Genomic DNA, 15,106 nt, shown 5'->3' with positions numbered 1-15,106 from the left:
AGAATGAACTGACACAAACTGCAGAACAAAAACCAAACATTATGATGGATTATAGAGGCAGGGTTTTACAGGACTGCTGCATCAGACTGCATTAGTTTTAGGCAGGTGTACCTAATAAACTGGCACTTTAGTGTAAACTAGTCTGTGTTTCTGACACCCATCAGTCTCGAGGAGTATCATGGTTTTTTCCTCACTGCTTCTGCACAGACTCACTGAGACGTACAGAGACAGTGTCAGAGTGTTTGAACAGACTGACGTTATTCAGGATGAGCTCTGTCACAGACACCACAGCCTCCTCTCAGGTCTCAGAGGTTTGATCGTTTACGATGATAGTTATTATTCCCTGTGGTCTCAGCGAGGATACAGGAAATACACCAGCCGAGAGGAGGTAATCAAAGAAGAGGAAAAAGGTTTTCAGTCTTTGCTGAGTCTCTGACAGATCATAGATGAGGCTGATATTCTGCTCACTGACACTGGGTTCATTCTGTCATTAATATACTAATATAATATAGAATAATATACTGTAGTATCCTCCAGGTTTACTTCAGTGGTTTAATCCTTCAGATCTGCAGCAGTGATAATGTGAGAGAAGAGATTACATCCACTGTTTATTTTTATGTCAACACCTCCTCACCTGTGTTCTCTTTAATGCCACACAGGCTGCTGCAGTGACTGAGGTTAAATTTAGCTCAAAGAAGAAAAACCCATTTGGCTTCTTTTTCTATTTTGGCCTCAAGTGTTTTCAGCATTTGTTGCTTTTCTGTGTTTAATTCTTCCTGTACATTCTGTACGGAGCCTCAGACACACAGATACATAGATGGAAATAGGTGCTCACATATTTAGGTACAAGGAACATTTGGCTGGTGTGTTTAAGGTTGCAGGAATAGAAAAGTGTTATTGCAGCTCGACAGCCAGGCCTGCAGCGCCCTGCTGATTGTTGACGGCTCACAGTGAAATGCAGAAGCAGTAACCTGATGTAAAAAACATCCAGAGAAGCTCGTCCTCAGAAGATGAGAAGACATTAAAGTGTTTGCAGTCCACTCAGAGGAGACACACACTGACACGTTTCTCACGTTGGTGGAAATCTTGCTGATATTGTGTTTCCTCGTCGGAGCAGCAGGATTATGAGGTGAAGCTGGTAATTCCTCCTCCAGTAACACGATCCAGGTTACATCTGATCCGGGTTCCAGCGTGTTCAGACTGACAGTCACGCCTCAGGGTGAAGTACACTATTGTTTCACTTGAAGGTTTAATGTCACTGTCATCTATGCAGAGAGGAGACGAGTCCCTCTGAACGCTCAGGTGAGGCCACACCTGTTCTCAGAGGATGCAGAGGTTTCACAGTCTCCTGCAGCTGATGATTGGCCTGTTTCAACCAGCTGATCTGCAGTGTCACAACATTCACAGTGTTTGGGTAACTGGGTAGACACCTTCAGCTAAAGCCTTTTAAAGGTCCATTAAAGGGCAGAAGGCTGCACTGACTCTCTGATTAAACTTTCACATGATCAAAGGTAGAGCAACACCTGAGTATTAAAACCATGTGGTTGCATTCTGTAATTCCTGACAACACTCAGCCATGTTGGATGATCACAGACCGTCAGATCCTCCTGAAGGTGCTGGATGAGGTTCGGGTCAAGACTCATCACATTAAACCAGGAACGGGTCCTCCCCACCAAGCTTTATCTCAGATATCACCACGTGTGCTCGCATTAATGTTTCCCTCAATGGGAACTAAAGGGCCTCAGGCCAAACCACAACACAGCTCTTAGCTGGACAGAGGTATGTGGACAGGACTACAGACCACAGCTGCACCATGTCTGCAGGTTTTACTCCTCAGAGCAGTGCAGCAGCAACATTTCAATTTGTCAGTTTTCCTGCAACTGTTTATTTATGCAAAGCCCCTCACACACAAAACCTCATGTCTCCTACAGCTAGTTACAGCATGCATGATCTCCTGGTGACAAAACATCCACTTTCCTGGTTCTTAGTTTATAACTTTGTTAGACAGGAAACTAAACAACACTACATTTATAACGCGGTGTTTTATTCTGAAAACCATCTGATTTATGTCAGTTTGAAGTCGTGTCATTGGGTAAACGTTATAAATTTAATGGTGGTCTGTGGGAGGTTTGGTTTTCCCCCGCTCCACAAGAGGGAGCCAAAGTTTAAAGATTAAAAAGAAAAAACACACGTGGGCCGAACACCCGGACGACACAATGTGCTTCCTCCCGGTAAACCCCGCCTCCACGTTTCCATGCATTGGCGCGCTTCCCCTGCGCTCTCTGCTCCTGCTCCTCCCCGGGTGGTGCTGGACTGACTCTGTAGCGGGCTGCGGGTGAAAACACAGCAGGCATGAGTGCGGCGGGTAGTGCTCGGTCCGGTCCGGCGGCCGGCCCGGTCCAGCAGGGACTGAAAGAGGCTCTGATCGAGACCCTGACGGCGATCCTGTCCCCGGTTCAAGAAGTACGCGCCGCCGCGGAGGAGCAGATCAAAGTGCTGGAAGTGACAGAGGGTGAGTGGTAGCCAGTTTGCTAGTTTGCGGGAGTTAACGGCGGCTAGCTGCCCGGTGTCCTCACCCTCTGACGGCACGGGCCCCCGCAGAGAGAGGCTCCAGGCGGGCGGCGGTCTGCTGCTTTTATCGGCGCTGATTCTGCCTGGGAGAGGAGAAGCTAACAGTCACAGCGTTAACGTTAGCCGGGAACTGTCTGGCTAACACAGGCCGTGTTTTCAGAAGTTAGTGAGGACTAAGTTAGCCTGGAAACTCATAGAAACGAGCCGCTCTGACCCAGGCTTTAGGGTGCTCTCCTTAACTAAGTCCAGCCGACGTGGTCGGACAGGTCGCAGCTAACCGTGTCACAAGTGTTATCGTTAGCTAGTCCATAAGTTACATTAAAGCACATGGGGACTGTGTGGCCTCAACTACACCGCAACAGCAACAGGGTGGACGCTGGTTTAATCCCCTGCCTCCGTTAAAACGGCACTTTAACGGGTTCCTGTCCGTTATGTGTGTCCATAAACGGTTAGAATTCTGAAACTATGGCAACACACGCACCAGTTCTGGTCTCGAGCGCCTTCGAATTGAGTAACGTCACTCGGAGACGGTGGAATGACAGCAGCACATACCGCATTGAACCGTTAGCCACCGGAGCCGTTATACTCCAACGGACGGTGGATCATCCGTTCATCTCATCTTTTTAATAAACGGTTAATTAGTGAATGACTCTCTGAGACTTTCCAAAATGTAACGTGACACCCAAACTGAGTCTCACTAATTTAAATCCGCGGTCGCTATGGTAACCATGGAATGCCCGATGACACATTTTTTCCCGCGAAGATGCCTCCCGGTGGGGGGGGGCTTCTCCCGTGGATCCTTCCCAACAGGTTTCCATCCTCTCCATCATCAGTAACAGGGACAGACCGTGACTCAGGTGGACAGAGTCAGTGGACAGAGTCAGTGGACAGAGTCAGTGGACAGGAGTCAGTGGACAGAGTGTCCAGTGGACAGAGTCAGTGGTGCACAGGAGCAGCATCATGTGAACCAGGACAGGTCCTCTGACTGCTGAGAGAGTCAGTGGACAGAGTCAGTGGACAGAGAGTCAGTGGACAGAGTCAGAGGACAGAGTCAGTGGACAGAGAGACAGAGGACAGAGATCAGTGGACAGAGTCAGAGGACAGAGAGTCAGAGGACAGAGAGACAGAGGACAGTCAGAGGACAGAGTCAGAGGACAGAGTCAGTGGACAGAGTCAGTGGACAGAGATCAGAGGACAGAGACAGAGGACAGAGAGACAGAGGACAGAGAGTCAGAGGACAGAGAGTCAGAGGACAGAGAGTCAGAGGACAGAGAGACAGAGAGTCAGAGGACAGAGTCGTCCACAGTGTCATGGTGAAGGTGTGTGAAGCCTCTGGATTCTGATTTCTATAGAGGTTAAAGCAGTCTGCCCTCCTCCTCCTGCAGGCTGATAAACAGCTGAACATCCAGTCTCCATATTTACAGTCTGCTGCCTGTTGGAAGCTGAGGCTGAAAATACCTGACTGGTTTGGATATTAATGCCCCATGTGAACACCTGGTGACAGTCTGTTAGTTTGATAAAGGGCGAGCTTACACTCCACTATACTTCCCATTGTGTGTCCAGCGATGCTGGTCTGTGGTGAAAGGCCAATCGTTTCCACGCCGTCTGTCGGCTGTGCTGCAGCGTCGCAGCGAGGCCGGCCCTTTCCGCTGGCCCCCCTCTGAGGCAGCCGCTCTGCAGGACTGTCAGCACTAACATTGTCTTCTGGCGCCTGATGTCACTCTTAGTAAAACCCGGTGAGAGGGACAGAGCTGGTTCAGAGCTGAGGTCGATGCTGATCCTGAACTCTGTGTGTAGTTCATGGAGTTTCAGTTCATCCCAGCACTGACTGTGGTACCAAAGCTGGAGATAACGTCTGGACGTTCGACACATTCCTCATTGTTACTTGTTTGTTTATTGACCCACTTTGTGAAGGAATTCTGCCGGTTGGGTTTGGCCTGTTTGTGCCTCTCGTCTCTTGGCATCACACACAGTGCCTTGTTGTCATGTCAGTGGCTCTGTTCCCAGGAATTTAACAGGGATGTCCCGACTGAATTCCTGCAAAATATTTAAAAATCACCCACACACTGAACACGACAAATGTTCTAAACAACTAAAGCTGTTAGTACCACTGCTAACAGTCCTGTGTAAAACCAAAATAATTCATTTAAGTCAGTATCTAGAGGAGACGTCTGTGGCAGCAATTACAGCCTCCGGTTTGTGTGTTAGCTTTGTGTTACAGCTACAACGATTAGGCAACGATCAAAGGAAATTATCAGCAATTATTTTGATAATTGATTTAATGTTTAAGTTGTTTTTCAAGCAAAAATGCCAAAAGGTTGATGGTTCCACTTTACTTAGATTAGAATAAATGGAATATTCTGGGCTGTTGATCAGACAAACACACGACTGTATGTAACGTTGTGCTCCAGGAAATTATGATGAGCAGTTTTTCACTGTTTTTAATGATCAAATAATTAAAGTAGAGACTAACTGGCAGATTCATTGATAATGAAGAAAAGTATTAGTTGCACTTTGGACACTGAAACTTGTAGAGATGTTTTTTGGGTCTAAAAATCCTCTCTCCAGCCGCTGTAGTTCAGTGTCATGAAACAAACCAAGAAGGCACAGTAAAGGAAAACACGCAGAGCCTTTTGTTGGCAGGATTTTTTCCTTCCCTCACATGATTTCTTTGCCTCAGCCTGCTCTTATCTAACACTGTATGTTCTGAGCTGTCTGAGTTTTGTTCCATTCATTTATTTTTTGTCGTCCTTGCGGACGTTTGTGTCGTAGAGTTTGGCGTCCACCTGGCAGAGCTCACAGTCGATCCTCAGGGAGCGCTCGCCATCCGTCAGGTGAGCAGAAAAACACTCTGCAGAGGAGCTGTGAAACAGACACACACAGACGTGTAAAATGAATTAGATATGTGTTGGTTACATGATTAAAATGTCTCCTCTCACTGTGTGTGTTTGCAGTTAGCATCAGTCATCCTGAAGCAGTATGTGGAGACTCACTGGTGTTCTCAGTCGGAGAAGTTCAGGCCTCCTGAAACCACAGATCAGGTAAACTGTCCCTCAGCTCAGACATTTCTTTTGTTCAGATTTCCTCTTGCACAGAATTTTAGGTGGTGTTTCCTCCTCCAGGCTAAAGCTGCCATCAGGGAGCTGCTGCCGGCCGGTCTGCGGGAGTCCATCAGCAAAGTGCGCTCCAGCGTGGCGTACGCCGTGTCGGCCATCGCTCACTGGGACTGGCCCGAGGCTTGGCCGCAGCTCTTCACCCTGCTGATGGAGATGCTGGTCAGCGGAGACGTCAACGCCGTGCACGGGGCCATGAGGGTCCTCACAGGTGAGAGGTTCAAACAGCTGCTCCTGGTCCAGAGCCTCAGATGATTTTAGAAAGCAGCAGTGATACCAGAGCCTTTAGTTACAGGTACTGTATTCATCACTGATTCACTGATGTGATGTCGGGTCTGATGTTACCTGATACGTGGTTTTAAAGTTGTAATAACATGATATTTGTCTCACATTCCCAGAGTTTACTCGGGAGGTGACAGATACTCAGATGCCGCTGGTGGCTCCAGTCATCCTCCCTGAAATGTACAAGATCTTCACCATGGCCGAGGTACTGCTGCCGCTCTCCACCTTTACCTGTCACTGAGGTGTAATGATGTGTTGTTAGCTCGTTTTCTTGCTGTTATTGTTGTTTGGGTTAACTGGAATGTTTTCTAACGGTGGCAGGTTTACAGTATTCGTACTCGCTCCAGAGCGGTGGAGATATTCACCACCTGTGCCAACCTCATCTGTGCTATTGAAGAGCTTGAAAAGGTGAGACAGTCACAGTGACAGCTGATGATTTCCTTTCACATATATTATGAATAATTACATAATATGTTCAGGAGATGTATTTAAATCAGCGTTGGTGAAACTGTCATCGTGTCGCTCTAACTCCAGGATCACATTCAAATGTGTATGTCTTACAGGGATGAAGTGACATGGATGAATAATTTGTCAGCGCTGTGTTTTAATGTTTTAATGACTGTGTGTGTTTAGGGTGCAGCCAAAGCGCTGATCTTCCCCGTGGTGCAGCAGTTCACAGAAGCGTTTGTGCAGGCTCTGCAGATGCCTGATGGTCCGTCGTCTGACAGCTGGCCTGAAGATGGAAGTCCTGAAGGTGAGAGACTGACGTCAGAGTGGTGTGAACCTCCAATGTGTCAAAATACCATCAGCAGAAACTGAATGAGTCTGATGTACTGCAGTTTTTGTTTTGTTTTCTTCTTGTAAATGTGCTGAAGCTTCATTAGACTTTAAGTCTGTATTTCTTCTTTCTCTCAGGCGGTGACAGCGTTGGTAAAGAACTTCCCCAAACCCATGGTGTCGTCTATGCAGCAGATCTTACCCATCGTGTGGAACACACTGACTGAAAGTGCAGCTTTATATCCTTTTATAAAGCTGACTGTGTGTTAGCTCTGTGCTGAAACACTGAACTGGAGCTCTTCCTCTTTCTGACACCTCCCAAACAGCTGATGGACTCTGGTTGTGGTTTGTAGCTTGTGTTCTTGTGGTCACAGAGCAGCCTCTCTAAACCACTAATCCACATCACTGCAGCTGCCTGCTCTGTTCAATGGAACTCACCTGCTTACTCAGCAAAATCACAACACTTTGCCGTGTTCAGAGAAAGAGAGTGTTGCAGTGGGCTGTGGAGAGTCACGTATTTTATACAGACAGTAAAATACAGAAAGCTGCAGATGTGTGTTTCATGTCCCAGCACCTACAGGACACAGGCAGAGAGCAGATGATCTGATTGGATGCTGGTGTCTCTTGCTTCATTTGTATATTAATGAGATATTAATTTGCAAATTTGAGACTCTTCTTGATGAAACTGATTATTTCTTAACTGGACGTTCACTTATGTAAGAACAGAAGTCAACTACACAGAGGAAGTGGATGATCCAGTCGACTCAGATGGTGAGCAGAATTCATCAGTACCAAAACCAGGAGTGATCTGCTGTAGAAACACTTTTCTCAACTGTCATTCGCTGTTTTCTTTTTTCAGGTGAGGTTCTGGGTTTTGAGAATCTCGTGTTCAGCATCTTTGAGTTTGTCCACACGCTGCTGGAGAACAACAAGTTCAAGAGCACAGTGAAGAAAGCCCTGCCCGAGCTCATCTACTACATCATCCTGTACATGCAGATCACTGAGGACCAGGTGAGAAATCACTGGAAAAAATGACCCATCCAAACATTTCTCTTAATGTTGAATGGCTGGTGTGGGGCCTGATTGTCTGAGCTGCTGTTTCTTCAGATCAAAGTGTGGACGGCTAACCCTCAGCAGTTTGTAGAGGATGAGGATGATGACACCTTCTCCTACTCTGTCAGGATCTCTGCTCAGGACCTGCTGCTGGTGAGATCCTGTTAAAACTACAGCTCAGTTTAGTCTGATTCTGTGCATTATTTTCCAGCTAAAACAGTCGATATCATATTATAATGACTTTGAATAAGAGCTGGGTAAAATGAAACTCTCAGGTCAGGTCTGCAGAGGGAGGGAGGATATTCATGTCTGCTGGTGTTTCTACAGAGAGTCTGGAGAAGCTCGTGGGCTGTAGGTGTAGAACAAAAAGGAGGACGATCCGTTTTCTTCTCAGCCTCTGCTAACACTTGTCCTAGTTCTCAGAGAGAACTGGAAACCTGTTTACTACGACCAGGAGGGCAGACATGTCCGTCTCTGAAGTTAACACTGATTTTATCGCAGCTCTTTGCTCTCCTGCTCCCTCTGGTCCACAGTAAGAGTCTGTATGATGATGGTAACCTTTGACCTCTGCTTGCAGGCGGTTGCTGCAGAGTTTCAGAATGAGAGCGCAGCAGCGCTGGCAGCAGCAGCAACCAGACACCTCCAGGAGGCAGAGCAGGCCAAGAACAGTGGCAACGAGCACTGGTGAGGAGAAACTGTGCACTCACACGTCTCTGCTACTCTCTGTCTGTCTGAATACATCCCAGTGTCTGTTAAAGTCGAGCTTCAGCTGCATCCCTGAGCATCAGACCTGCGCTTTTAGGTCAGAAATGTCATTGTTCTTGTTTTTTTAACAAGGTGGAAGATCCATGAGGCCTGTATGTTGGCTCTCGGTTCAGTCAAAACCATCATCACAGAGAATGTGAAGAACGGTCGTATCCAGTTTGACATGCATGGTTTCCTGGCCAGTGTTATCCTTGCTGATCTCAACCTGGCAGGTGAGTCTCAACCCGACCTGTAGAGGTTTATAGAAAGCCTCTAAAACAGTGAAAATGAACGCTCACGCTCTTTATTTTTTCACTGTTGTCTCTTGCTTTTGTTTTCTTCTTCTCACCAGCGGCGTCTCCGTTCCTCCTCGGCCGGGCTCTGTGGGCGGCCAGTCGCTTCACAGCGGCCATGTCTCCTGAGCTCATCCAGCAGTTCCTCCAGGCCACCGTCAGCGGGCTCCATGACAGCCAGCCGCCCTCCGTCCGCATCTCCGCGGTCAGGGCCATCTGGGGGTGAGCTGTGTTTCTAACTGCTGTTGTGTGTTGTGTTGTCAGTCGGCATCAGCATCAGTGAATCTGCATCTGCTCCGTGTTTATGCTTCAAACACACAAAACTAAAAGGATAATGGATCTTTTACACACTGGCAGAGTTTCATTAACCTGTCAGCAGTGTATAAAAACCTCAAGCAGATACTGAATGTTCATGGACGCCTGCCATTCATGTCTTCAGGTACTGTGATCAGCTGAAGCTGTCAGAGAGCACCCATGTCCTTCAGCCCTTCCTCCCCAGCATCCTGGAGGGACTGGTGCAGCTGGCGGCCCAGTTCAGCTCAGAGGTGCTTACCCTCGTCATGGAGACGCTGTGCATCGTCTGCACCGTCGACCCGGCCTTCACCACCAGCGCCGAGAACAAGATCTGCCCCCTGACCATCGCCATTTTCCTTAAATATAACAATGGTACTGACATAGCTGCTGTAACCACGTCCTGCAGTCAGACTGTCACTGTGCCCTTTACCTTCTCTGTTTGAGAGGATAGATTGATAAGATTTGAGATTTCCCAGCTGGTCTCGAACACTTTAACTTGGATTAGCTGAATACAAACGTCTTCAAAGTGCTTCTCAGAGAAGACATAAACACGTTGAGTCCAGAGACACGTAGATTTGATTCGTCTCTTATCTTTTCTCAGGCCCTGTCTCCCTCTCTTCTCCTCAGACCCTGTGGTGGCGTCTCTGGCTCAGGACATCTTCAAGGAGCTGGCTCAGATCGAAGGCTGTCAGGGCCCCATGCAGATGCGTCTCATCCCCACGCTGGTCAGCATCATGCAGGCTCCCCCCGACAAGATCCCCTCTGGACTCTGTGCTGTAAGTGGAGCAAAGAGGTTTCTGAAAGATGACCCCTGACAGAGGGAGTAGGAGGCAGATTAATGATCCTGAAATCAGAAGTTATTTCACCTTTGGTCCAGAAAGAGACATCTCATCATTTACAGGCATGAAACCAGGCGCCTTCATCCTTCACCCAGCTCCATGTCTTTGTTGCATCTCTGGATCTCCTCGTGTCTTCACAAATAGCCATCGACCTCCTCTTATAATGCACCAATAAATCAGCTAATAGTTTTGTTCTTTATGTGTTTCAAAAAAGAGAAGGTTAATGTGCAGCAGCTGGCGAACAGTTTGTAGCGTGGGCACATCGTCCATCTGCCACACACCATCAGTTGAGTGTAGGTTAATAGACTGGACACAGAGCAGTGTGTGCTGCTGAAATGAAAAACGTGTCAGTTAATTATGAATAGCGTAGTAATATAATAAAACAGGAACTGATCCATTCCCAATTTCCTCCTCATCCTTCATCCCTGTCTTTATTCTAATCCTGTGAATTAATAACTCTGCACATCATTCACCTGAAACCTCTCTGATAGGACATGTCAGTTCTGCACTGTCACGATCATACCCGTCTTTTATGGAACAGAATCTCTCTGTCTGCTCCACAGACGTCCATAGACATCCTGACCACAGTTGTGCGAAACACCAAACCTCCTCTGTCAGAGATGCTGGTGTGCCAGGCGTTTCCTGTGGTGGCACAGTGCACGCTGCGTACTGACGACAACACCATCATGCAGGTAAACACAACTGTGGTTTTTATTTCAATTTCAGGAGCCATGCTGTTGTCCAGCAGCTTGTTTTAGATAGAAAATCTAGAGAATAAACATTGTGTTAGTGCTCTGAATGTATTTGTCCTCATCTGTCAGAACGGCGGCGAGTGCCTGCGGGCGTACGTGTCGGTCGCCCTGGAGCAGGTCGCTCAGTGGAGGGACGAGCAGGGGAACAGCGGCCTCTGGTACGTCATGCAGGTGGTCAACCAGCTGCTGGACCCCCGGACCTCCGAGTTCACGGCCGCCTTCGTGGGCAGGTTGGTGTCCACTCTGATCTCTCGGGCGGGAACCGAGCTCGGGGAACAGCTGGACCAGATCCTCCGAGCGATTCTGAGCAAGATGCAGCAAGCTGAGACTCTGAGCGTCATGCAGGTAGGAGGGGAGGACGTCTGCCAGGAGATGAACGACCCACAGCTTAAACACAAATGATATCTGAGACCTGTGCTCCTGCTGCTAACGCTGTCCTCTCCCCCTGCAGTCTCTGATCATGGTGTTCGCCCACCTGGTTCACTCCCAGCTGGAGCCTCTGTTGGAGTTCTTGTGCAGTCTGCCCGGACCGACGGGGAAACCTGCCCTGGAGTTTGTCATGACAGAGTGGATGAGCAGACAGCACCTCTTCTATGGACAGTACGAGGGCAAAGTCAGGTCAGGCAACATTTTCAGTCAGAGTTTTAGATTCAGATTAACTGTGTTGCACCGTCTCGTGATGCTTGTTACCACTCAGGTGGTAGAAGTATCTCAGCTGCTGTTATTCTCCATGCCTGCAGAGTCTTTATGTCCTGAATGCTGCGGTTACGTTTCCTGACATTAGGTCAAAGTGCTGGTACTTGTGGAGCCACGTTTGGATCACAATAATCTCACAGTTCCTTCTTTACTTGTGTCCTCGAGCATTAATTAACAGAATAGCCGTCAGTCAGAGTTGTACAGAGCTGTGGCAGAGATGAAATGAACTGTAAAGAATTGCTGAATTACCCCGTCACCTTTCTCAAACTGCCATCTTTGTGTTTTTTCCTGCAGCACGGTGGCGCTGTGTAAGCTGCTGCAGCACAGCCTCAACACTGACGACAAACGTCTCCAGGACATTGTGGTGAAGGGAGAAGAGATCTACAGCCCTGAAGACGGCATCCGCACACGATCCAAATCTGCCAAAAGTAAGACGCCAAAGTAAAGCATGTAGTTCCTGAGGGGCGAGAGAGTTCGAGCCACTGCCTCATGAATATGTATCCATTGATATTACATGACATCCATACAGTGGGATTCACTGTGTACTTCTCCACAGACCCAGAGCGGTGGACCAACATTCCTTTGCTAGTGAAGATCTTTAAACTGATCATCAATGAGCTGTCGACGGTGGTGGAGGCAAACGCCAGCAGAGCGAACGCAGGAGACTGGAGTCAGGGTGAGTTTCTGCAGTCGGACACATGACGTCCAGAGACAGGAGGATCAGCTGCTCAGTTCTACAGACTTGATTTTTAGCAATGATTCCTCCAATGGTTTAAAATTCAAATTGAATTTTGTTGTATGTGGCAGATGACTGTGTGTATTTTAAAAGTCTCCGTCCTGCAGCCTAAAGAGCAGGACAGCAGCTGTTTCCGTCACCAGCTGTTTGTCTGTTACAGATTCCAGCGGCATGTGGGAGGAGCAGGAGGAGGAAGAGGGGGAGGATGATGATGAGGAGGATGAAGGGCTGGCAGGGCAGCTGCTCTCTGATCTCATCGCCTCCAACAAATACGGTACAAATGTCTCCCCCGTTCATCAGCTGCTCCTGTGTCTTCACCTCAGCTCTCATGAATCTGTACAGACGAGTGAATTAAAGGAAAAACCAACATGAACTGTCAAACAGTCCAGGAGCTGGTGTTGACATCTGGTGACACGATTCACATCATTTTCACATTGACGAAATCCTGCAGTGACTCCTCCTGTCCTGTAGATGGCAGCATTGTCGTCCTGCTTCTCTGAGGTTTTTCCTTTAGTTTGCCCCCTCCCTGTACCTGTCTGTCTGTCAGTCTTTATGTCAGGTTACCAAATGAAGCTTTTCTGAAACCCCTCTGTTGTTTTGTTTTGATCTCTAACAGAAGATGATTATTATGAGGACGATGAGGAGGACGATCCAGATGCCTTGAAAGACCCCATATATCAGATTGATCTGCAGGTACAGTCTCTGTCTGATTTCATGTTTTTATGATCGTCAGTGGTGCAGTGTCTGAGCTGTTCCTGTCATAACACCACACTGCAGACTGAGTGTTTGCAGTGATCATCATTATTAGTATGATATTATTAATAAGTTTGGTGTCACATGAAAAGCTCTTTTCAAAGTCACCATCTTGGCTTTCGGGGAAGAACATTCTGTCATTTCTGCAGGATGCAGCCATCGTCTCCAGTTAAAGAGTTTTTTCTGTCCCTGAACGTCAAATCAGATCAGAAGACGCTCCAATTATAAAGGAGCTTTAGGGTGAAGTGGTGCCAGCCTCAGTGGATTAGTCCTAAAGACTGAAGCACGCGATTCTCCAACTGCTGATGAACGAGTTATTTGATCATGCAATGTTACTTTCCTAGGACACTTTACTAATGCTTCATTAATGCTGTCATTTCATTAACATGATGGTGTTGTGGAGGAAATTACACATAGAAGCTAAACATAATTAAACACCAATATCATTAATGCACCATGTAACCTTTAACTGAGGGAACTTCAGTCTGTTGACTGAGGTCTTCTCACAAACAGTGCTAATATCCAGGAGCTGAAGCTCGACCACAGCTGGTTGTGGACATGTTAGTGGGACAGTCTGAGGTCCTGCTGGAGGCAGAGACCAGGATCCCTGGACCCAGAGCCTCTGACAGTCATAACAAAAACAAGACAACAAAATGAATCAATGTGTGAATTAACAGAAAGCAGTGAAAAAGCCTTTAGAAAGGCCGACCACTAAGGTTCTGTGTCCGAGGGCAGAGGAAGCTGTGTGATCTCAGACTCAGACCCTCAGGAAACTGCTGTACCAGTGAGTGCAGTGCACCTGTCTGTGGTGTGGTCCCTGAATCTAACATCACAGGCGTCAGAGAGGTTGATTTTGTTGCAGAGCAGCTGTTTGAGCAGATGTACCTAATAAAGTGGTCACTGAGTGTATTTCCCATCAGACCTCTGACCTGTGTATCGTGCGTCCTCTCTCCAGGCCTACCTGACAGACTTCCTGACTCAGTTCGCCCAGCAGCCGTGTTACAGCATGTTCTCAGGCCACCTCAACAACGCCGAGAGACAAACCCTGCAGTCTATAGGCCTCTAGCCCCCCCCCCCTCCGTCTGCCGCTCCGACACATCTTCCTCCATCTACAGCCCTCACACTCTCTCCTGCCCCCACCACTTGCGCTCTCATGATGAATTTACCACCCAGCGAAAGAAAGAAGAAAAGAATGTTTTGGGATGTTGATCCCAGCAGAGGGAGAGGACGGGGCGGGGAAGAGACACGTGCACTTACCCATGATCCCCTGTTTCTCCATACTGGTGATGGGATGAAGGACTTTGCAGATGTTAAAGAGAGGAGGAGGAGAGAGACTGAGTCAGAGGACTCGCCTTCAGACCGGACGGAGAGGATTGAGTAAAGGAGTGTTTGAGGCTTGGTGGTCGGACAGGTGAACCATGAGACATGAACGGACTGTGTCCTGTTTGTAACTTAGCCCGTTATTTTTGTGTTTCTGTATAAACAAAGTGAAATGCAACAAAGAAAAGACTTCCAAGAGACTTTACACTGATTGAAGGAAAGTTTAAAAACAAACATGTTTGGAGAGGGAGAGGAACGATGGCGGCCTTATATTCCTGAAAACGCTGACTTTCTGACGGGAGGTGAGAAGCTCTCAGACCGGCTGTCCTGTCTCGGGGTACGGTGGGTATTTGGGAATTCACACTGTTGCCATGGTGATTCACAGCCTTGTCATTTCCTTGTACCCATTGAAATTTGGGATGGAAAAATTTCTAAATAAAAGTCCCGAATGGACAACGCTTCCAGATCGACTTCCAGGTTCATTTCTTGTCTCCTCTCAGAGGGATGAGTCCAGAATGGCTTCTTCCTGTGCCGTGTCATTTTTCTTTTTTTTTCTTCATCTGGGAAAATGAATTCTGATCATTCAAGCCGTCTTTGTTTAGAATAAGTGCAGACTGGTGACATTAACACTGAAGTATTAAAGCTGTGAAATCTTAATATTCACACAAAACAATCCAGTCTGCTGACACAGTGATTAGTTAAAGTGGAGCAGTAAGGTGTTGAATTAAAACATAAAACTTTATTTATACTGGTCATGTCCAGGTGTTCTATCTTTAGGAGAGCAGGTTTAAAGAAGCCTGAGTGCACATTATTCACCTCCCACAAGTACACAAGGGGGGGGGGGCTCTGACCTGTCAAGCTGCATTCAATGCTCCTCTTCTTT

The 15,106-nt window shown here is 47.6% G+C and overlaps 1 protein-coding gene across 1 annotated transcript; it reads left to right on the top strand.

The window, feature by feature from the left end:
- The first annotated feature begins 2,218 nt into the window (after positions 1 to 2,218).
- ipo9 (importin 9) lies at positions 2,219 to 14,687 on the top strand. Its single transcript, XM_018677770.2, is given in 25 exon segments — positions 2,219 to 2,512; positions 5,344 to 5,405; positions 5,526 to 5,612; positions 5,694 to 5,895; positions 6,083 to 6,171; positions 6,288 to 6,374; positions 6,600 to 6,695; positions 6,697 to 6,720; positions 6,882 to 6,982; positions 7,456 to 7,514; positions 7,603 to 7,754; positions 7,851 to 7,949; positions 8,374 to 8,480; positions 8,634 to 8,773; positions 8,893 to 9,055; positions 9,273 to 9,499; positions 9,755 to 9,903; positions 10,530 to 10,658; positions 10,788 to 11,063; positions 11,170 to 11,336; positions 11,709 to 11,842; positions 11,971 to 12,090; positions 12,311 to 12,424; positions 12,767 to 12,843; positions 13,859 to 14,687. Coding segments are annotated over 25 exon segments (3,132 nt in total). The 5' UTR covers positions 2,219 to 2,352; the 3' UTR covers positions 13,970 to 14,687.
- Positions 14,688 to 15,106: the final 419 nt, after the last annotated feature.

Source organism: Lates calcarifer, linkage group LG9 (genome assembly GCF_001640805.2).
Source record: "Lates calcarifer isolate ASB-BC8 linkage group LG9, TLL_Latcal_v3, whole genome shotgun sequence".
Taxonomy (NCBI): Eukaryota; Metazoa; Chordata; class Actinopteri; family Centropomidae; genus Lates; species Lates calcarifer.
This window is presented reverse-complemented; position numbering and strand designations above follow the sequence as displayed.